Below are 25348 nucleotides of genomic sequence, written 5' to 3'. Positions count from 1 at the left end.
CTTAACAAAAATATACCATCTAGCCAGTATTCTTCTCGAGAACTCTTTTTTTTAGAATTAATTAATTAATATCTTTTATCATGCTCAGTTAGCACTAGTTTTGGATGTAGTGTCCAATGATTCATTAGTTATGTATAATACCCATTACACATCACAACACATGCTCTCCTTAATATCCATCACCCTGTTACCCCCTTCCCCAAACAACTCCCTTCTCAAGGATTCTTTTGACAGATATTATTTTCACAGTACTCTTCAAAGTTAAAGCTGTACACTAGATACTGCTTATTTCACCTTAGTTATTTGCTATGGGTCTCTAGAATAGCAGAATTTTAAAACCGAAAGGAAAGAGAGGCCCAGAAAGGTTTAATGATTTGCCCAAGATCACAGAGCAACTTCTAGTGGAATCTGGACTAGACCTGACTCCCAGTTCAGTGCTCTTCCTATCATAATATGCAAGCCCGTATTTGTTTCTAATAATTATTTTTTAAAAACTTTTTATTTATTTGACAGAGAGAGAGAGAGATCACAAGTAGGCAGAGAGTGGGGGGGGGGGCAGGCTCTCTGAGCAGAGAGCCTGATGTGGGGCTCGATCCCAGGACCCTGAGATCATGACCTGAGCCGAAGGCAGAGGCTTAATCCACTGAGCCACCCAGGCGCCCCCCGTATTTGTTTCTAAATATACTCTGGTGAAAATAAAGTAATCGTTCTTTCCTCACTGGGACTCTTAAACAGGTCTAAGGTCATCAATCATACATAAACTATAGCTCAAAGTATAGAGGATGGTACTTTGCTGAATATGTCCCCTTTGGCTTCTTTTTTCCCCCATTATCCGTTAATTTATCAATGTCTGAAAAAAACTTGTAATTTTCAGTTTCAGTAACCTCTTAGGGAAACAGGCGCCACCTGTTTACTACCTGGTACACCAAATATTATCTCAGTTTTATTTCTGCAATTATTATTTTCAACTTGTAAAAGAGGGCTCCTTATCTCTAATATTAATAAGTTTGTATTTATACTATCCACATTCTTCCCCATTTAATAAGATCAGAATTCTCCTACTAAAGCAGGCATCATGCTAGCACTACCTCCTTACCTACCTAGCAAATTAGCGGCAGAAACCTCCTAAAAGATGCAGATACTCAGAGAAAAGACTAGTTTAGACATGACTCTCAAATTTCAAGTGGAAACCAACCCAGTTTTAATTCTAATCAATAGAATTTTGGCACCTGGAGAAGAAATATTTGTTTGTTCCCTACCATAAATACTAGCGTAGGTGCTAAATAATACTCATTTAGAGAGGTCTAGCTGTAGGGCAATGGATATTAGGCAAAAAGAAAATTTCTTTAGCCATTCCTACTCCCAAAAGGCATGCAGAGAGGGGAAAAAATGATTGGAAAATGGCATGTGGCATAGCTATCTGAGGCAGAGTCTTATTTTGAGAGGTCTAGTTTATACTATGTGAAAACTTGGAGGTCTTTAAAATTAGCCAACTGGACAAATCATCTGGGGGTGGTCTAGTTAGCTGGGCACTACTCCTGTTAAGAGGAATGGTGAAGTATAAACGGGGACTGGAATGATGCAAGAATCTTCTACTACCAGCTGATAATCAAAATATTACAGACCAACTTAACTTGAAATCAATCTTTGCTTAACATTTTCTAAACCTAGATCAAAACTTTCTAATGGAATGCAAATTCCCTGATGGCAAGTACATCTATGCGTCATCTTATTAACTCTCAAAGCATTTAGCATGTTAGTCTGTACATAATATGCACCTAATCAATGTTGTGAATAAATGAAGATGGTTTGTAATGAAAAGGAATGGGGATTCATTAAATTCATGCAGAGTATTCTTCATTCTTTTTGTCTCACCTCCATCCCTAATTTATATATGTCCTCCCTAAATTGAACCAGAATAAAGAATAAATGTAAAGGATATAGTGTGTTTATACTAGTTACATTAATACTTTGAGGCATAGATATCATACTTTTGGAATTCAAATAATTTTGGGTGAAAAAGCTTTTTTATGGATCCTCCAAAAAATTCAGTAATTACAGGAAAATTATTAAGCATATCAATCTCATAATTAAGCACTTAAATAGAAATGTACAAGCCCCAAAATTTTCTTGACCACCGAACTAACAAGGACATGAAAATGAAACTGGCTTTAATAAAAGTATAGCAGTTAAATATATCAAGTATAAGGAAGTCTGTATTGAAAACATCCCATAATGATCTAGGAAATTATGATGAGATACACTATTTATTATTAAATTAGTTTTCCCTACTCCTACTACTTTCTCAGGTGAGCAATGATGTTGGCTTTCCTTTAATATTAAAATTATGGATGATACATTAATGCTGACCTGAGGATGTATTAGCAATTTACTACTAAGCATTTACAGTTTGCAGCTGCAAGTGAAATAAAAAAAGAGACCTGCATGATTAAGAACAGTTATTTCCAACATGTTGAATTATTTACAGTGATGGCTGAGACTGGGACCTTGTTGAAAGTGACTAGATGAGCACTAGGTGTGTACTCTGTCATTGCATTTTCAAGAAAATGGCTCTGACAAATTAAAGTCTGATGGGAGTACACAAGCAGGAGTAGATCTAAAATCTGATTACCTGAAAGTTTGAGTCCTCGTTCCCCTACTTGTGTGTCATATCCATGTGGCATTCGAAGAATTGCGTCATGGAGTCCAGCTAATTTTGCCACCGCGTACACCTCCTCAGGTGAAGCATGGATGTTTCCATATAAAAGGTTGTAGTAAATGGTATTGTGGAAGAGGACAGCATCCTGAAGCAGATTTATATATACGTACATATATATGTATATTCATTACAAAAAATTCAAACAACTTAGTAAAGACAGAAAGGCATAAAGAGTAAAACATGGTAACTCCTTTATCACCTCCCTCATTCCTGCAATCTCATTTCCTTTATGAGCTCTAATCACCATGAACAATTTGTTGAGTATCAGTCCAGACTTTTTTGATGAATTTATGTGCCATATACTTTTTTCTTCAACATAGTGAGATCATACTATACATACATGTTATTTTATAAATTGCTTTTTTCACTTAACATATGCTAGAAACTGCTCACGTCAGTAACAGAATCCTACCTCACCTTTTTTTTTTTTTAAAGATTTTATTTGTTCATTTGAGAGAGAGAGAGAGACAGAAAGAAACAGAGAGAGCACAAGCAGGGGTAGAGGCAGAGGGAGAGAGAGAAGCAGATTCCCCGCTCAGCTGGGAGCCTGACATAGGGCTCGATCCCAGGACCTGGAGATCATAAGGCAGAAGCTTAGCCATCTGAGCCACCAGGCATCCCCTCTACCTCACTTTTTTAACAGCTGTATGATACTAACAATGTATTTATTTATTTATTTCTCTACTGAGAGACATTAATGTGGTTTCCAAATTTTTGCTACTACAAACAACGTTGGAATAAAATATTGTATATAGGACTTTTCACACGTGAGTATTTCTGTAAGAATGACCCCTAGAAACAGACTGATGAATTAAAAGGTAAGCATACATCTGGCTCCCTGATCAGTGGGGAGTCTGCTTCTCCCTCTCCCCCTCCCCTCCTCTCCTTCTTGTGCTGTCACCTGTCAACTGAATGAAATCTTTAAAAAAAGGTAAGCAGACATTTATCCTTTGATAGTATTGCCCGTCTTCCAAAATGGTCCAACAGTATACATACTCCAACGCACAGTGTATAAGGGCATCAGATCCCTATATATTTAACAACACTGCATATTAATTAAGTTTCAGTTGTTGCTACTTTTGGGGGTAAAACGTGCTGTTTAAATTAGCACTTCCCTAATTACTAATGAGGTTGAATATATGGTTCTCAGAAGCTTTTAAACTGGGACACAGAAACAAGTTTTTTACTTGGACACAGAAAACAAAGGATTTATACACTACAGATATCTTTTGGAGAAAGGTCACTACAAGCATTCAATTGATATTTCATTTTATTCTGATATAGCACACTAAAGCTAATGTACTTAAAGTGAACATCCACCTCCCACTTTCCTTTTAGTTTCCAAATGGTTGGAAGTCAACAGTAAGATGAAATAAAATGGCTCCATTAGTTCACATTAACCAAGATAATTAACTAAGATCTTCTTTAACATCACAATTAGCCCCAGTTTCAGATATCACTTCAAATAGTATTTCAATAATTTTATAACAACTACTGATATAAAATGTTCTCATTTTGAAATGGTACTTAAACCCACTAAGCTTAAAGTTCTATAAAGAGAAAATACTTACCTTTAAGTATTTTATATTCAAAAAAGAGCTAACAAATACTAACTGAAAACTTTGAAAATACAAAAAAATATGGTAAAATAAAAATTTATTAAATAATCCATAATGCTACCATGTATCAATAACTACTATCACCATTTTGGTTTATTTTCTCCTTTCTTCTCTAGTTATATATATTCATTTAGTATTATGAAATTGGGATTTTATATTTTGCTTGGTATCCTCTTTTTAAGAAACTTTGTATTTGAGTATTTTTTATGATAATATTATTTATAAGCAGCATATTTATAAGTGGCTGTATGACATTTGATCCTATGGTGATAAATTTAACCATTTACTTATTGTTGGATAGTCACACTGTGAATTTCAACTTCTGCTATTATAAATAATGGTGTAATGAACATCTCTGCATATAAAAATCTGTTCACTTCTCTGTTTATTTCCTTAAAACTTCCTAGAGGCAGAATTACTGGAATAAATGGTATCAGTATTTTTCTGGCTATTGGTACATATTGCCAAGTTGCTTGTCAGGAAAGCTGTATACTTCCACCAGCCAAACAACAGACTAGCCATTTTACACAGCCTTGCCCAAACTGGATGTTATGAATTCTAAAATCCTTGCTGGCAGGTGAAAAATGGTATTATATTGTGGATTTAATTTGGACTGGTAAGCCTTCCAGTGAGGATCAGCATCTTTTCTTTCATTTATTAACCATGTATATTTTTCCTTGTGAATAAAATGTTTTATTTTTCAAAAGGTCAAGGGCAACTGTTATATACCCTAAGAGAATGGCAGTAATCTAGCTGGATGGATGAGGACACCGAGCCCTAAGCAGACACAGCCTAGAATTCAATTTACTTGATATACAGTTTAGGTCAATGTTTCTCAACACAGACTCTATGGATCACTTATTATCAGAATCATCTAGGACGCATATTCAAAAATGCAGGTTCCTGGGCCCCACACAGCCCTCCTAAGCCAGAACTAAGGTCCGTGAAAGAGTTGGAATTTCAATAATCTCCCTAGGCAAATCATGCACACTAATATTTGAGATTCTCAGTGAAAGAGGGAGGACAGTGCAGAGTGTCAATTCATTTGGGGACCTTTTAGAAGTTACATATCCCTGTCTGATCCCTTTCTTACAGTTGTCTCAAGTTAATTCAGATTCTAGGCTGCAACTTGTTCCCAGGTCTCTCTATTGGCTTTTAGCATAAGAAAAATTCACATTCTATAAGGCATCCCTGTTGTCTTCTCAGATTTTGCTCTAAATTTATTTTTCTCCCTAAAGTCGTTCAACAAATACTTATTAAATACTTACTACAGGTCAGACACACACAGGACAAGTTGGTACAAAGACAACGCATACAAACATGGAAGTAGATAGCCAAATTGCTTCACTATGTCAAAAACTGTTCAAAATCACAGTAATAGTTTTCATTTACTGAATAATTACGTGATGGGCATTGTGCTTGGTGCTTTATAGTATATCATCTCTAATTCATAATAACTCTATCCTAAAAGACAAATGGTTATTATCCTTATTTTAAAGATAAGGAAACTGAGGACCAAGACCACAGAACTTATAAGGGTTAGAGCTGGGGTTAGAAACCAGATCTGTTTGTCTTTAGTCTGGGCTCTTTCCTTTATATTATACTATCTAAGACTTAAAAAAAAATCTTTCCATCATGCAGATTTTCCATTCATATTTTAAAAATATTTTTGGTAACAGAATTTAAACTGTAGGGCCTACTGCTTCCTACTTAATTAGCATATATTGACCTTTTTTTTCTTTTATTTGGGGGAGAGAGAGAGAGAGCCAGCCCACAAGCAGAGTGGGGAGGGACAGATGTAGAGGGAAAGAGATAAGCCCAAGCAAGCTCTATGCTCAGCACAGAGGCCAACATGGGGCTCGATCTCATAATCCCTGAGATCATGACTTGAGCCAAAATCAAGAGTCAGATGCTCAACCAACTGAGTCATCCAGGCGCCCCTATATTGACTCTTTGAATTCAAATTATTCTAATAAAAGATCTACCAGCCCAATAAATCTTTCCCCAAATAGGTTTTTTCTTTTAAATACCTGAGGCACCACTCCCACTGCCCTCCGAAGGCTTTCCAGGCTCACATCTTGTATATTTTGACCAGCAAGGTAAATGTTACCCTTTTGAGGCTCATAGAAGCGAAACAACAGCCGTACTATTGTGCTTTTTCTGAAATTAAAGACAAGGAAAGGCTATGTAATATTATTAACATTAGGGAACCCCTGTTCTAAACAACTGTAATCATTTTATTATGATAAAGAAAAAAAGCACTATATTGGGAATCATTAACCAATGATGTAGAATTTTATAAATAACTGAATTACCCACCCTGACCCACTACCTCCTACAATGGCCACTTTCTTTCCTGCAGGAACTTCAAAAGATATTCCACTAAGGACTTTCTGTCCCTCAATGTATTCAAAATGCACATTATCAAAGGCCACCGAAGCTGTCTGTGGTGTGATCTGAATGGGAGATGCCATTGCTTTGTCCTAGTAGGGAAGAGAAAAAAAAAGCCACTTTAGACACCATGTAGAGTATAGCCATGAGACAATTTTCTACTTCACAAAGAGAAGAATGGAAATAATGGGGGAAGAAGAGGTTTATAAGTAGAGCTAGACTACTTCCAAGCATGCTTTTAAAGATTTGTTTTTTCACTCTGCACTAAGGTCAAAAATTCTTAAATGCTTTGGTTTTTGAGCAATTTTGGAGAGCAAGTAGGAAGATGGTGGGCACGGGTGTAAGGAAGTTGAGGATGTGAGGAAAGGCAATCACACATTTTATATCGTTTTTAGCAGAAGTAAATCAAATGCAAGTACAAATAATTCAAGTTAACAAGGTTCACAGGTTCTAGGTATAACATTTGCTAACGCTGTAAGGTTTCTAAACATGGAAGTAAAAGCTCTAATAACCTCTTAATACACATGATAGCTCCAATTCCTACAAAAAAGAAATAGTTCACTAACATGGTGATGTAAATATTCCCTTAGAACAATCCTATTAATGGGATGATATTCACATGCTTTTAAAAAAGTACTGAATAGATTACTTACTTTAATTCGACTGTCTACCTTGAGTAGAGTAAACAAGGTGTTCATATCTATGAGTGCTTGTCTAGTTTCTCTATATACAGTCCCCAAAAAGTTAAGGGGTAATGAAAGTTGAAAAAGCAGTCCATTCACCATTACTAGATCTCCAACGGTAAGGGTACCTTAATATGTAGTTAGCAGAAGAAAAAAAAAACAACGGTGTTTTAGAGGTTATAAACTTTTCCAGCTTAAGACAGAAAATTTACAGTCTATTATTCTGGAATATACTTCAAAAATGCATATAACTAGCAACTCGTAAGGCCTACTCAAATTTCAAAGCATTTTAATCCAAGATTCAGGAATATAAGGAACTTGATGTAAGTAGAATGGGAACTGCTTACCCATACACTATACATAATATTTTTTAAAAAAAGGAATGGTTTAAGGGAAGATAGAAATGGATGGCTAAAAATCTTTCCTTTCTTCCTAAGACACTAGCAAGTTACTTTGTAATGTGAAATAGAAATTTTTAAAAAATATATATTAAAAAATTGGAGCAAATGAGTATATGACTGGGAATGATAAACCATGTATTAAAGACACAGTGAATGAATAAATCCTGAGTGGGCAGGTTATAGAAAGGAGGCAGAGACATTATTTACTTTTGAAATGTTTTACAAATCAATCAGTCTAATTAAAATGTAACCAGTAATTGTAATTGTAATCCTTTGGACTAAAGACTAAATTAATTACACTGCTTTCCGGGTCCACAGAGAAACAGAAATTAGAAATATTAAATGCTAAAAAAAGAAGTTACTCCTGAAACAATCAGTATGTAGCCCCACAAAATGTATAAACAGTAGTCCTAATTAATGAGGGAGCTAGTGCTAAACTTACAGTGTCAAACAAAAGGAAGTTAAAAAAACATTTCATACAATTAAGAAAACACATTCTGATACAAAAAGGAAAGCACTCCAAGGATGTTAAAGCACCTTATTGAACATGCTTTATAGTAAGACTAATATATACATTCCTTTCATTAATCTTTATTTATAAAGGTTAAATAAAGTATCTTTAATGTGAACACTGCAGATCCATTACCTGCCACAATTCCCTGACTGGCGAGCACCATAATAGCTGTTAAACCAACACTGAAAATAGCACTTTGACCAAAGTTCAGCATAGCCAGAGTAGAGGTACTTTTCAATGAAGCAGTTTCATATGTCTTCAGAAATCTATCATATCTTTGTGCTTCATAGTTTTCATTATTAAAATACTACAAAACATACAAAAATAGTAATTACATGCAAGTACAATTAGAATTTATTCTCTTAAAGGCAATCCACGGGGTGGGAGAAGATATTTGCAAATGACACTACAAAGAGCTGATATCCAAGATCTATAAAGAACTCCTCAAACTCAACACACACAAAACAGATAATCACATCAAAAAATGGGCAGAAGACATGAACAGACACTTCTCCAATGAAGACGTACAAATGGCTAACAGACACACACAAAAAATGTTCATCATCATTAGCCACTGGGAGATTCAAATCAAAACCACATTGAGATACCACCTTACACCAGTTAGAATGGCCAAAATCAACAAAATAGTAAACAACATGTGTTGGAGAGTATGTGGAGAAAGGGGAACCTCCTTACACTGTTGGTGGGAATGCAAGTTGGTGCAGCCACTTGGGAAAACAGTGTAGAGATTCCTTAAGAGATTAGAAATAGAGCTTCCCTATGACCCTGCAATTACACTACTGGGTATTTACCCCAAAGATACAAATGTAGTGAAAAGAAGGGCCATCTGTACTCCAATGTTCATAGCAGCAATGGCCACAGTCGCCAAACTGCGGAGAGAGCCAAGAAGCCTTTCAACAGACAAATGGATAAAGAAGATATGGTTCATATATACAATGGAATATTACGCCTCCATCAGAAAGGATGAATACCCAACTTTTGTATCAACATGGACGAAACTGGAGGAGATTATGCTGAGTGAAATAAGTCAAGCAGAGAGAGTCAATTATCATATGGTTTCACTTACTTGGGGAACATAAGGAATAAATGGAGGACATTAGGAGATGGAAAGGAAAAGTGAATTGGGGGAAATCGGAGGGGGAGACGAACCATGAGAGACTGTGGACTCTGAGAAAGAAACTGAGGATTTTGGAAAGGAAGTAGGTGGGGAGATGGGTGAGCCTGGTGGTGGGTATTAAGGAGGGCATGTATTACATGGAGCACTGGGTGTGGTGCATAAACAATGAAACTTAGAACACTGAAAAAATAAAATAAAAAATCTTTTTAAAAACTAAAAAAAAAGAATTTATTCTCTGAAGTGATTGGTATCCTTTTCATCTGACCTCATGTATGGATACAATTCTATATCGCATACTCCATTTTAAAAAATGACTTTCAATACACTGGACTATAGTACTCTTACAGTTTTCCACAATGAACTGTATTTGAAAAGTCCATGAAATTGATCTCATTTTGATGAATGGTTAATTTGCTTTGAAGATTTTATTCTTTTATTTGATAGACAGAGAGAGAGAGATCACAAGTAGGCAGAGAGGCAGGCACAGAGAGAGGGGGAAGCAGGCTCCCCGCTGAGCAGAGAGCCCGATGCGGGGCTTGATCCCAGTACCGAAATCATGACCTGAGCAGAAGGCAGAGGCTTAATCCAATGAGCCATCCAGGTGCCCCAATGCCTGGTTAACTTAAATCCAGATCTAAAACAGCTGCCAATGGGGATGCCTGGCAGGCTCAGTGGAGCAGATGACTCTTGATCTTGAGGTTTTGAGTTCAAGCCCCACAATGGTGTAGAGATTACTTTAAAAAAAATCTTTTTTTTTTAAAAAAGCTGTTTTTTAAAGATTTTATTTATTTATTTGAGAGAGAGATCACAAGTAAGCAGAGAGGCAGGCAGAGAGAGAGGGGGAAGCAGGCTCCCTGCTGAGCAGAGAGCCCAATGTGGGGCTCGATCCCAGGGCCTTGGGACCATGACCTGAGCCAAAGGCAGAGGCTTAACCCACTGCCACCCAGGCACCTCTAAGAAAAAGCTGTTAATGGCATTTCCTTCACAAAGACTTCCCCTGATCCATTGAGACCGAAATGACAGTTCTCATTGCCCCTACCACCATTATGCCTTCTTATATAGTTACCTGCATACTTACTTTAATTCTCCCAGTTAATGGAGTTAAATCTGGGAGGGCGGGAGGGCAAGGGTTAAATATTAATCATTTTTTACCACCCTCCCCCATCACAAGACCAAGTGTAGTGCTTTGGACATAAAAACCATTCAGTAATATTTGTTAAATGGAAAAGTGAACATATAAATGAAAGAATTAATGGAAAGCAGTATGTTAGGTACTCTGAGGGATAGAAAGTCAAGAACTTACATGTCTGTTTGACTAGCTTAGTGTTCATTCTGAATCAAGGTGCTACCTATACTTTTCTCACTTATAAATTAATTCAGAAGGTAAAATTCTGATGCTGCCAGACAAAAATGGAGGCAGGAAGAGAAGACAATTTCCAAATAAGGAAAAATAACAAAGTACAATTACTCTGTCGTAACTAGAGATCCTATCATCTAAAGCTCTAACTTAACAGCACGTATTCCATTAAATGGCAGAACAAATCTTTGTGCAATGTGGAAGGCAGAGGAAAGTATAATTAAACATATTACCTTCACAGTTTCATAATTCAGCAGCGAGTCTATGGCAGCGTTACCTGCATCATTATCCGCTTTGTTCATTTCTATTCTAAATCTAGTTCTGTAAAACAAAGATGTGCATAGGCATGAAATTTTTATTATAAAAGCATAGCTAATTTCTGAACCTTGACTGGCTCCTGGGAAATACTTTACCTCCACCGTGTAACAGCAACTGTGAATGCTGTATACGCACCAAGAGTCCCGAGGGTTACCAATGCAAACTGGGCACCACATCTATAATACTGGAGAAGCCAAAAGAAGAAATTATAGTCATTCTTCTTGCCAAATAGTTTATAACCTACAATAGCAAATATCAGTCAAAAGATTTTAATAAAAACATGCTGATGGGAAGTTGTATAAATAAATGTGTGAGGAATCAAATACCTTAGAAAAGATACCCTAGGTAGCAAGGGAAGAAAGCCACACTTGCCACATTCATACTACTGTCAAATGCTGATAAAAAATAACCCAATAAGCCTTAAGAGGAATAAAGAGTATATATACAGTTTAAATTATAAAATATGAGGTTGCTTAGAATATTATAAATGGTGAATAATAATCTAGGTAATCTGAGCATACCAGTCCAAAGTCATACACAAATACCTCTCCCAAAACAATTACAAGCACTAGTTAAACAACTGATGTATGTATTGTACTAACCAGCTCTTTACAATAACAACATGATAAAGATTTTGGACAGTCTCTTGAACCTTGTGGCAAATAATTAACTGCATAACCCCTCTCATACCATGGAATTTTGCTTTCAAACCATGAACATTCAATAGCACACCAGCTTCAAATACTACATAGCCACTAATGAGAATGTAAGATAAAAGCTTATTATGAAAAATGTCTTACTTACCAAAATACCACTGACAAGAGTCACCTCAAACATGATGGGAAGGAGATTAAATACTAAAGCACTCAGGACAAAACTGATACCCCTTGTCCCTCTGTCAATAGCCTTTGATAAAGCTCCTGTCTGTCTACTCAGGTGGAAAGCCAGATCCAGGTTGTGCAGATGGAGAAAGACATTTCTGGCTATTCTTCGGATTGAATTTTGGGCCACCTTGCCAAATACTGCATTTCGAACTTCATTAAAAAAGGCAGCTCCAGCTCGTGATACACCATCTAACAATATATTCAAAAGAAAAAAAAACTGGGTTATAAAAACGTTAGAATCATAGGTATAAATGGTAAGTATATAGTAAGTAAGAAAGTGTTTATACAATAAATGAATACATCACAGAATACTTATAGTAAAAGAAACCTAGAAAGAAAGCACCTAGCCTAGTGACTAACAATCTTTCCACCACTATGGATCCCTTTCATTGTTATTTCCCTCTATAAATTGCAGATGTTGAAAGATTTTTTTTTCCAACTAAATACTTTTAATAAAGAGCAGTCTATATGGCCTTATTGTGGACAAATTCTAATCTACTTCAATCCCCTCAAATAACAAATGATAAAATCGAGATCCTAAAAAATCAAGTGCCTTGACTAAAGCATGTCCCCATTCAAATCTCCTGAGTCTCACAAAGTGTCCTTCCTAATGCATGAGGGAACAAAGCAACATGTTCTGTTCTTTACAAATGGTAAACTTGTGTCATGGCTATTGAATATAATTCAATAAGACATTAATGTATGCATATCATTATTTAGCTATTTCCCATTAAATAATTAACAACAGCAAGAAAATAACTAGAACTATTGAAAAGGTTATTTGATAGACTATCAGAAGTGGTTGTTATGAATTCAATGTCTTATTTCATGTTATTTTTTTCTAGAACTTGAAAAATGAGGCTGTTATAGAATTTTTAGAAAGTATACCATAAAAAGAATTTTTAAAAACCACATTTCAAATATCTCACATAAAATGATAAACATCCAAAATGCTAAATGTGTTTGTGGTGAAAAGGTCATCTTCTCAAATATGATGAAACCCTCTTGAAGAAAGTCAACACCTGTAGACAGATCAAAGAATCACACATACAGCCAATCAGAACTGCCGTTGCCATGGTTGCAACTGTATTTGGTGCATCACTCAGGTTCAACATGTTTCCCGACATCTGGTTGAGGCTGTCTACAGCATATTTAAACATGAAGGGGACCACAATATTCATGGCCTAAAAATATAAAAGCAGCAATTAACCATCATAAATAAATGTACTCTCCAGAAGTACAAATATTTACCTTAAGTTAGTATTTATGGGAATGTTTAGATATTAATAATTTATTAGTAATGAAATGATTTTCCCAGTTTATAAAGATAAAATCTTTGGCAGTGGAGAGCTGTCATTTCAGAATTTCTACCTCACACTGACTACCATGTTAATATTCATTTAAAAGCGACAAGCATTAGTCAAATGCTCATGCCTCCATGAAATAATCCCGATCATCTACTCAAAATGCTCTCTCCATTATCTGAAATTGCTACAGAGCTTACGACACTTAAGGCAAACTGCCTTATCGTCATTTATGTAAATATTTTTCTTTCTTACTAGATACTTGATGATCTGTATCATAATCCTACACTTGTTCTGTACTACTATGCTTTGTATTTAGTACATATCCAATCAAATACATAAAATTATTTGTTCACCAAAATAACAGTAAAACTAAAATATTTAGTGAAAATGTATTTCAAAAGTAGATAAATTACAAGTATCTGTGGCTGACTGACTACTTGGGAAAAAACACAAAAATCGTAGATCTATTTGCCCCACAAAAAGAATCCTTTAGTCAGAGAAGAGGTGGAGGAATGAGTGAAATAGGTGAAGGAAATGAAGAGGTACAAACTTTTGGTTTTAAGATAAGTGAGTCATGGAGACAAAAAGTATAGCATAAGAAATATAGTCAATAACACTGTAATAATGTTGTATGTTGACTACATTTTTGTGGTGAGCGCTGAGTAATGTATACAATTGCTGGATCACTTTGCTGTACACCTGAAACTAATTTTGACATTGTATGTCAACTATAACTCAATAATAAAAATTAAAGAAGATTCCTTTGCTCCAATACTAAACAAAACCCACTATATACCAAACTGAGCTTTCAAAAACCAACCTATTTGTCTAAGAGAATACACCAGAAAATATGAAAATAATGGGTATACTGCTTTCATATATTCAAGGCACATTTCACATTTTCTGTAAGGTTATAGTATCAAAAACATCAACTATCACTTAAGAACAGAACACTGATCAGAATGCCAAAGCTTTAAAGAAATTAAGTTCATGTATATCAATAACATATGAAAGCAATTCTTTTTTTTTTAATTTTTATTTATTTGAGAGAGAGAGATGGAGAAGCAGACTCCCTGCTGAGCAGGGCGCCCAAAGCGATGCTCAATCCCAGGACCCTGAGATCATGACCTGAGTCGGAGGCAGCAGCTTAACCGATTTAGCCACCCAGGCACCCTGAAAGCAAGTCTGTAAGGCTTAATAAAAACAATGAAATCCCAGCTCTTGTTAATCCCATTATTGTATCATTCATCTTTGTTAAACATAAAAAATATTGTCAACAAAGCTTTAAGTTTAGCTGACAGCTGACAGGAGCTATGTAAATCTTACCAATCAAGATTTCAAAGTAAAGTATACAAGTGTCCTAGCAACCAAGTAGGTTCAACAATACCATTAAAATATGCAGCAGATGTTGGAACACGTTTAAGAATGTAACACTTCGGGAAAAATTGCTTAACGTTTTTTCTAACTTCTAAAATATAATCTAATAGAATAGCAAATTTGAAGTATGATAAATTTCTCAATTTTGATTTCTATATAATCATATAACCTCAAGCTCTTGCTTCTGCTTGAAATGGTCTGCCTGCCTGATTTATCTTTCTTCCCTTCCATTTTTTAAAACCCACTCTGAATACCATTCCCATCGTGATACCTTCTCTGAAACCTGCAGCCCATTTGACACTTTTCATTTGCAAACTCCTTTTTTTCACAGTTTGTATACCTCAGTATTTGTCCTTTTTACTATATATTTATCATTTGCTTTCCAGGTGCAATGTTCATGGATATACTGGCTTCTCAACCTCAGTTCACAAAACTTTTGTGGCAAAACAAACATTTTGTGAATAGCTACCAGAGACACGTATGGTACTAGGTATATTTCACAAAGGTGAGAACTGAATGACATAATTCTATTCAATGGACAGCCCTGTAATTGAGGAAACTTAGGTTCCATGAGGTTTAATGACCTGTCTGATAAGCAGCAGAGCTAGATTAAAATCCAAGACTGACTTGAAATTCAGAATTTTTTCTAGAATACCATTGCCATATTAGCAGCTCATAAAGCAAGGGATCATATTATTCTACTTCATTTGTACCCCAAAGTAGATGCTCTCAAATGTGTTATTGAAACCAGCATAAAGTATGGCATAAATAATTTTAAAAAATTTGAGCAGATTCCAGTGTTTTTGTATAATAAGACCACATCCCCTCACTTGCATTCTAATACAATTTCCTGAGCGGGAGAAAAAGTGATAGCTATAGCTAGCACACAATTCTCAGAACTTACAGCCCATTGTATCTTTGTCACAGCCAGAGTGAGTAGTGACTAAAAATAACGTATCACCAAGAAAGCTGTGTTATTTTACTTTCTTGGAAATGCGTTTGGGTCTGGTCAAATTTGGGAGCATCCTTATAAATGTATAAAGAATGTGAATTATCATCTGTCCTGTATTTTAATTGACAGAAAAAAGGAAGTTAGCATATTTCTAAGAACATGTACTACCTCTAATATAACTACTGATTACTTCCAGTTTTCCCCCAAAAAAGTAATTTTAGAAAGGAAAGAAATTTTAAAACCAAAGAAATAGAAAGGAGTATATTATGTGTAGATGTTTTTATTAGTACACGTGTGTTGGCTGCAGTGGCCTTGTGGTATTTTGAGCATAGGGGGTGGCAAATATTGGTTTTCCCTAATACTCTGTTTTCACAAGAACTACACTTAAACCACCTCACCACCTCAGAGAAATGTGAATTAAAAAAAAAACCTTTTCTTCTGAAATAATTATAGACTCACAGGAAGTTGCAAAAGTAGTACAAAGAGATTCATAACCCTTCACTCAGTGTCTCCTAATGATGACATCTTATATAGCTGTAGTTGAATATGAAGACCAAAAATGTACACTGGCACATTACTATTAACTAGACTACAGAACTCATTCAATTTTTATCATACTTAAATATGTATGTGTGTGGTTTCTATGTGTTCCCTATATGGTCCTATGCCATTTTATCCCATCTTTAGATCCATGTAACCATCACCACAGTCAAGATACAGAACTACTCCATCACAACAAAGAAATCTCTTGTGCTACCTCTTTATAATCACTCCCATCCCACCTTGCCCCACACCTAAATCCCTGTCCTCTGGCAACCACTAATCTGTGCTTTAACTCTATAGTTTAGTCATTTTGAGAATATTATATATATACATATGGAATCATATAGTTTATAATCTTTTGAGACTGACCTTTTTCTTCACTCAGGGTTCATCAAGGATGATGCATGTTATCAACAGCTTATTTTTAAAGATCTATTTATTTGAGAGAGGGAAAAAGTATGCACATGTATGGAGGGGAGGGACAGAGGGAGAGGGAGAGAGAAAGTCTTTAGCAGACTCTGTGCCAAGCATGGAGCCCAACATGGGGCTCAATCTCATGACCCTCATATCATGACCTGAGCTGAAACCAAGAGACTGATGTTTAACCAGCTGCATCACCCAGGTGCTCCTCAATAGCTCATTTTTTATAGCTAAGTACTATTCCACAGATGTACCAAGTTTATTCATCCCTAAAGAACATTTTGGTTGTTTGTAGTTTTGGACTATAAATAAAAAGATGCTGTAGAAACTTTCATACAGGTGGTCATAAGTTTTCATTTCTCTGGGATAAATGCCCAGGGGTAATTTTTAAATCATATGGTAAGTCTATACTGAACTTTTTAGGAAACTGCCATACTCTTTCTGAGTGGCTATACCATTTTATACTCCCACCACCAGTAAAGTATGAGTGATCCAATTCCTCAGCATCCTCACCAACATTTGATATCATTACTATTTTTTTTATTTCGAAGCCAATTTTTTAAGCAGGCTCCACAATGGGGCCCAATGTGGGGCCTGAATCATGACCCTGAGTCCAAGACCTGACCTGAGATCTAGAGTCAGATGCTCAGCTGACTAAGCCATCCTTTTATTTTTTATTTTGAAACTATTTTAATAAGTGTATAGTGATATCTTGTAGTTTAAATTTGGGTTTCCCTAACAGCAATGATGTTTTCATATTTCATATTCTTTTCATATTCTGATTTTCCACCCATATATCCTCTTTAGTTAAATATCTGTTCATGTGTTTTGCAAATGTTGTAACTAGTCTGGCTTTTTGCTTTTGTTTTTTTATATTGAGTTTAAGAGTTCTCTCTATATTTTCTAGATATAGAGGCCTTCGTTGGGTCTGTAATTCGCAAATATTTTCTAATAGTGTGTAGCTTGTCTTTTATCCTGTCGAGGAGCCTAAACTCCTACCCCACCTAGCAGCCATGAGGAGTCCCTTCCTTTAGGAGTCAATGGAAGCCAAGGTGAGAACCTAGACTTTTAACCCCACCTGAAGTAATGAGGCAGCAGCCCATCCCCACTGGAGCAGTATCATAGGAGGTCTGCTAAACAAAAGATTTTTTAAAAAGCCAGAGTCTCATACCAGAATACTCAAAATATCCAAGGTTTCAATAAAAGTCACTCAGTATACCAAGGACTACTAAGACATCAACTTGAAATAAAAGAATACAATCAACACACACAAATGTTAGAAATATCTGATGAGGTTTTCAGAATAGCCATCACAAAAGTGCTTTAAGGAGCATTTATGAACATGCTTCAAACAACAAAAAATAGAATGTCTCAGCAGATAAAGAGGACATAAAGAACAACCAAACGAAAAATCCAGAACCAAAAAAATATAATGACTGATTAAAAAAAAAATGTGAATGTATGGGCTCTATGAAGAATGGTGAGGACAAAGGAAAGAATCAGTCAACTTGAAAACAGAACAATAAAATTTACTGAATATGAACAGAGAGAAAACACTAAAAAGGGGGGAGAGGGTACAAGACTCTGGGATCTATGGGACTATAAAATAAAGATCTATCACTCCTCTTTAGAGTCTCAGAAGGTAAGAAGAGAAAATCTGAGGCTGGAAAGAGTATTCCAATAAATAATGACTAAAAATTCCCCAAATCTGGCAAAAGACATAAACTTAGAGATTCAAGAAGATAAGCAACCCCCTGATTAGGGAAAACCCAAAAAAATTCACACAAAGACACATTATAATTAACATTCCAAAAGCTAAAGACAAATTTAAAAATCTTAAAAGCAGCCAGATAGAAACAATACATTATGTATAAGGGGAAAACAATTTGAAGAAACCAGATTTCCAGGGAGGCCAGCAGGAAGTGGCACATTTTTCAAGCGGTAGAAGTAAAGAACTGTCAACTTAGAATCCTGTAATCAGCAAAATTAGCCTTCAGGAATGAAAGGAATATCAAGACCCTTTCAGGTTAAGGAAAACTAAAATTAGTCACTAGCAGACCTCCTCTAAAAGAACTGCTAAAGGAAACTCTTCATACACATGGGAAATGGTAGCAGATGGAAACCTGGAACGTCAGAAATGAAGGAAAAGCAACAGAAATAGTAAATATCTGTGAAATATAGTAGCCTATTCTCTTAAATTCTTTAAAATATGTTCGATGGACAAAAGCAAAAGTTAAATCATTGACTAATGGAGTTTTCACTGTATACAGATGTAATACATAAGATAACCTATAAATATAAAGGGGAAGGTAAAGGGACTTAAAGAGTAGTAATACTTTTACATTTCACTTCACATGATAAAATACTGATTCTAAGGAAGCTATGAAAAGTTCAGTATCAATATTATAATTCCTAGAGCAACTACAAAAAAATTATAGGAGTACATAGACTAAAAGGCACAATAGATAATGTAAAATGGGATAGTAAAACATGCTTAAATAACACAAAAGATGGCAGGAAAGGTGAAACGGAGTAATGAAAGAGGAAACTGGCACAAAACAAATAATAAAATGGTAGGCCAAATTCCAAATTTCTCAATAATTATAATTATCAACAAAGTATAACCAACATAAGCAAATAATTATTAATGTATCAATATAGTAATGAACCAACATTTTAAAAAATTACAATACCCCAGTGCCTGGGTGGCTCAGTCAGTTAGCATCTGCCCTCAGCTCAGGTCATGATCCTAGGATCCTGAGACTGAGTTCCACATCAGGCTCCCTGATCAGTGGGGAGTCTGCTGCTTCCTCTCCCTCTGCCCCTCCCCCTGTTCGTGCTCTCTCACTTTCAAATAAATAAATAAAATCTTTAAAAGAATTAAAATAACCCTCCACCTAAGAAATCCTGAAGTACAAACCTAACCCACGATTTCTCAACCTTCAGCACTACATTCTGTCTTAGATAATTCTTTCTTATGAGAAGAGACATTCTGTACATTTTAGGATGTTTAGAAGTGTCCTTAACGTCTACCTACTATATGCTAGTGGCAACCTCATCCCCAACTGTAACCATCAAAAATGTCTCCAGATAGTGCCAAATGTCCCCTGAAAGGCAAAATCACCCTTGGTTGGAAACCAATGGTCTAATCAAACATGTTCAGTGTCTATATGATAAAGCTACAAGTGCAGATGAAATAAACAAGACCTAAGTAAGTGGAGAGATATTCTATGTTCACTGACTGGAACACTCAATGTAGCAGGGATGTCAATTCTCCCAGCTGCTCTAGAGATTTAATAAAAATCCATTTAAAAATCCTATAAGGCTTCTTTGTAGCTATAGACAAGATCATTCTAAAATTATATGGACAAAGAAACCAGAATAGCCAAAAAAATTTTAAAAAGAAAAACTTTGAAAGAATCAAACTATCTATCTCAATAAAGTCAATGTGGTGTGGATGAATGGAGAGACAGATACATATAGATCAACAGACAAGAACAAAGTCCAGAAAAAGATACACACACACACACACACACACACACACACACACGTAGAGAGAATAATGGCTCCCTAAAATCTCCATGTACTAAGGTACTAATCTCCAGAACCTGTGAAGATGATACCTTACACAGCAAAACAAACTTTGCATATGATTAAACTAAAGAATATGAGCTGGGAAGAGTATCGTGAATTACCTGGGTGGGCCAAGCGTAATCAAAAGGGTTCTTATAAATCTTATAATAAGAGGGAAGTGGGGGGGATCCAAAGTCAAGACAAAAGATATGACTATAGAGGCCATAAGTTAGAGACAGAGAGACTGAAGATGCTGCAGGCTTTAAGATGGAGGGAGGGGCAGCCACAAGTCAAGGCATGCAGATAGAAAAGGCAAGGAAATGGGTTTCTCCCCCAAGAGCCTCCAGAGGGAACACAGCCCTGACAAATGCTTTTATTCTGACCCAGGAGACCTAATTTTGGACTTCTGAACTTTACAAAATAATATATATGTGTGGTTTTAAGCTATCAAGTGTGAAAAGTTTTTACAACAGCAATAGGATACAAAGGAAATTCAACTAGGAGAGTATAGTGTTTATGTTAGGAACAACTGGACAAAACAATAAACCTCCAACTAAACTGGATACAATAATTAACTCAAAATGGAGCATAAATATAAATGTAAAAGGTAAATATATAACTTTTAGAAGAAAACTCAGGAGAAAATCATAATGACCTTGAGTTAGGCAAAAAGTTCTTAGACGTAATAACTAAAACATAATCCATCAAGGAAAAAAATGATAAATTGGAACCCATCAAAATTAAAAACTCTTGTTCTATATAAAACACTATTAAGGGAATTTTTTAAAAAGCTACAGATGGGAGAAAATTTTTGCAAGTAACATATCTGAGAAAGGTCTCATATCCAGAATGTATAAATAACTCACTGAATAGTAAAAACAAAAGCCTAACTAAAAATGGACAAAACTTGAACAGACACTTCACCAAAGTGCATAGGTGGCTGGCAACTAAGCACATGCAAGGATATTCAATATAATTAGCCATTAGGAAAATGTATATTGAAACCACGAGACATCACTAAATGCTTGACAATATCATGTGTTGGCAAAGAAGTAAAGCAACTGGAACTCTCATCACTGCTGTTAGGAAGACAAAAATAACCATTCTGGAAAACAGTCCAGTGGTTTCTTATAGAGTAAAATACACTAACCATGACCTAGAAATTCCAATCTTAGGTATTTATCCTAGAGAAATGAAAACTCAGGTTCATACAAACACCCATACTTAAGTGTTTACAGTCACTCTAGTTATAATTGCCAAAAGGTGGAAAGAAACCAAATGTCTACCAGTAGGTAAATATAGTACATCCAGACTACAGCACCTCAGCAATAAAAAGAAAAATGAACTATTGATAGACTTAATGAATTGGACGAATGACAAAGGTATTATGTTGTGTGAGAGAAGCCAGCTCAAACGGTTATATACTGTATGATTCTATTTACATGGTATTCTCAAAATGACAAAACTATAATGATAGAGGACAAATTAGTAGTATCCAGCAGTTAGGGGTCTGAAGAGGATATATCCGCAAAGGGGTTACACAATAGAGATTTTTGGTGTGGTAGCACATTTCTGTATCCTGACTGTGGCAGTAATTACATGAATATATTCATGTATTAAAAATCCTAAGAGTACACTTTACTGCATGTATATTAAAAGCAAAATTTAAAAAAATAAAGCCAGTGTCTCAGGCCACACCAGACTTGGTTCCCTAGAGGCTGGAGAGGTCTAAAAATAAGGCTAGATGTTAATGTATTTCAATAAAAAATGACTCAGTATGGAATTTAATCCCACTGTTGTTTTCTAAAAATTAAGAAACTATTTTTACTGGATTATAATCATGGGACAGAAGTTATGTTTCATCTATAACTGCAATGTGCCCATTAATTTAAGTACAAGAAAAATAAAAGGACTTATTACACAATTTTTTTTCTTTCCTAGATCAAAAGTTTAAATCACATATATAAATAATCTAAACTCTTGAATTTTTAGGACTGGTATATAATTAAGAAATTGAATCTGTTTAACTTTAACTTGGAAATGCACAGCTTGGGACATTAATTAAATAATGGAATTAAGGAAAAAGTACAATCACCATCAAGGACAACCAAAAGTATGCTGTATCTATATGATGCCAAATTTACTGGTCCATATGATCAGTTTGCTGAGGATCTCAAATTCTAGATTTTAAAGTGACTTTTCCCTTCTTGGTCATGAAAGTATTGTCTAAGTCATCTGAAAAACGCAATTCTTCTAGACCCTTTTAATACCTAAATTTCTCAAAAATTAATCCCTTTCACAGCAGTCTCTGATAATTATGGACTCTATAACTAGTGCTGCCAAGAAGGGCCCAATATACATGAAGAGGTAAAAGAAAATTTTGTTTGTTCATCTCTCGAGTCTCAAAAAGATTAGAAGGAGAGAAAGAACATAATGGACAAGAAAACTAAAGGGAGCTATTATTAGCAAGGCAAAACAAGGAGAAAAGAAAAGTAGACAATATATTCAGACAATCTGTAAATACTATTCCTTCCAGAAAACAGAGACAGAAGGAAAATTTTTGAACTCATTGTAGGAGGCCAACACTACATTAATACCAAAACCAGGCAGACATTATAAGAAAGGAAAACTCTAGACCACTATCTCTCATGATTACAGATAAAAAATTCTCACCAAAGTATTACTAAGTCAAATCCAATATTATATAAAAATAAATATATAACATGACCAAGTGGAATTCACTCCAGGTATGCATAGCTGGTTCAATATTGGAAAATCAATTAATGTAATCCACCACATCAACAGGCTAAAGAAAAAATATCCCATGATATCAATAGAGGGAAAAAAAACACTAGACAAAATCCAACACCTATTCATGATAAAAAAAAACTCTCAGCAAACTGGGAACAAAATAGAAATAAACTTCTTTATAGATCTTGGATATCAGCTCTTTGTCTGTAGTGTCAGACACATGAAAAAACGTTCACCACCACTAGCCATCAGGGAAATTCAAGTCAAAACCACATTGAGATACCACCTTATACCAGTCAGAATGGCAAAAATTGAAAAGGCAAAAAACAACAAATGTTGGAGAGGATGTGGAGAAAGAGGAATCCTCTTACTCTTACACTATTGGTGGGAATGCAAGGTGGTACAGCCACTTTGGAAAACAGTGTGGAAGTTCCTCAAAAAATTAAAAATAGAGCTACTCTTATGACCTAGCAATTGTACTACTGGGTATTTACCCAAAAAATACAGATTTAGTGAAAAGAAGGGCCATAAGCACCCCAATGTTCATAGCAGCAACATCCACAATAGCCAAACTGTGGAAAGAGCTGAGATGCCCTTCAACAGATAAATAGATAAAGATGTGGTCCATAATTACAATGGAATATCACTCAGCCATCAGAAAGGATGAATGCCCAGCTTTTGCATCAACATGGATGGAACTGGAGGAGATTATGCTCAGTGAAATAAGTCAAGCAGGAAAGTCAATTATCGGGGGGGAATCAGATGGGTAGACAAACCATGAGAATATGGATTCCAAGAAACAAACTGAGGGTTTTAGAGGGGAGAGGGGGATGGGTTAGCCCAGGGATGGCTATTAAGGAGGGCATATATTGCATGGAGCAGTGGGTGTTATATGCAATGAATCTTGGAACACTACATCAAAAACTAATGACTAACATAACAATAAAAAAATAAAAAAAGAAACTTCTTCAATGTGATTAAAGACACCTACAACAAAACCCTGTAGCTAACAACATACTAAATGATGAGAAACTAGATGCTTTACCCCTAAATCTGGGAACAAAGCAAAATGCCCTCTCTTGTCGCTCTTGTTCAACATGGTACTGGAAGTCCTAGGTAATGCAATAAGAAAAGGAAAGAGAAGACACACATGTTAGGAAAGAAGAAATAAAACTATTTTTGCAGATGATATGATTAGCTATGTAGAATATCCCGAAGAACTGACAACAAACAACAACAAAAAAAAAACCCTCCTGAAACTAATAAGCAACTCTAGCAAGGTTGCAGGATATGAGGCTAATATACAAAAGTCAACCGCTTTCCTATTTATCTCCAGTGAACACTACATGATTTGAAATAAAAAAATAAGACCACCTAAATTTGTACCCAAAATGATATAATTAGGTATAAATCTAGCAAAGCATGTTCAAGATCTATATGAGGAAAACTATAATATTCTGATGAAAGAAATCAAAAAGGAACTTAATGAACAGATTTCATGTTCATGGATGGAATGACTCAATATTGTCAAGATGTCAGTTGTTCGTAAACTTGCTCTAAATATTCAATGTAGTCCCAATCAAAATCCCAGCTATTTGGTAGATATGGACAAACCAATTCTAAGCATTATAGAGAAAAACAAAAGACCCAGAATATCAAACACAATATTGGAAAACCAATGTCAGAGGGCTGACACTACTTGACTGCAAGGCTTACCATAAAGTTGCAATAGTCAAGACAGTGTAGCCCTGGCAAAAGAATAAATAGACCAATAGAACAGAACAGAATCTAGAAATAGAAAAATATACACGAATATATTCAACTGATGTTTAACAAAGGAGTAGAGGCAACCAAGTAGGGGGAAAATAGTCTTGTCAAAAAGTGGTGCTAGAAGCTAGTGCAACCACTCTGGAAAACAGCATGGAGGTTCCTCAAAAAGTTGAAAATAGAGCTACCCTATGACCCAGCAATTGCACTACTGGGTATTTACCCTAAAGATACAAATGTAGTGATCTGAAGGGGCACATACACCCAAATGTTTATAGCAGCAATGTCCACAATAGCCAAACTATGGAAAGAACCTATATGTCCATCAACAGATGAATGGATAAAGAAGAGGTGGTATATATATACACAAGGGAATACTATGAGCCATCAAAAGAAATGAAATCTTGCCATTTGCAACAACGTGGATGGAACTAGAGGGTATTATGCTTAGCGAAATAAGTCAATTGGGGAAAGACAACTATCATATGAGCTGCCTGATATGAGGAAGTGGAGATGCAACATGGGGGATTTGGGGGGGTAGGAAAATGAAAACAAAGATGGGATCAGGAGGGAGACAAACCATAAGAGACTCTTAATCTCACAAAACAACCCTCAGTTTGTTTTGTGAGATTAA

At 35.5% G+C, this 25348-nt stretch overlaps 1 protein-coding gene across 4 annotated transcripts in view; it reads right to left on the bottom strand.

Moving 5' to 3' along the window:
- Positions 1–25348, bottom strand: part of LOC111160920 (ATP binding cassette subfamily B member 7) — a 155675-nt gene that overhangs the window by 27403 nt on the left and 102924 nt on the right. For all 4 annotated transcript variants that reach the window (XM_022524303.1, XM_022524307.1, XM_022524306.1 and 1 more), the window contains 9 exons: positions 13076–13208; positions 11945–12213; positions 11236–11324; positions 11056–11143; positions 8460–8634; positions 7383–7540; positions 6658–6821; positions 6369–6498; positions 2633–2804 (listed from right to left, as the gene is read on the bottom strand). In XM_022524303.1, coding sequence (XP_022380011.1) covers positions 2633–2804; positions 6369–6498; positions 6658–6821; positions 7383–7540; positions 8460–8634; positions 11056–11143; positions 11236–11324; positions 11945–12213; positions 13076–13208 — 1378 coding nt within the window. The remainder of the gene's footprint in view (positions 1–2632; positions 2805–6368; positions 6499–6657; positions 6822–7382; positions 7541–8459; positions 8635–11055; positions 11144–11235; positions 11325–11944; positions 12214–13075; positions 13209–25348) is intronic.

This window comes from Enhydra lutris, unplaced genomic scaffold, assembly GCF_002288905.1.
Source record: "Enhydra lutris kenyoni isolate GAN:26980312 unplaced genomic scaffold, ASM228890v2 scaffoldscaffold79, whole genome shotgun sequence".
Taxonomy (NCBI): domain Eukaryota; kingdom Metazoa; phylum Chordata; class Mammalia; order Carnivora; family Mustelidae; genus Enhydra; species Enhydra lutris.
This window is presented reverse-complemented; position numbering and strand designations above follow the sequence as displayed.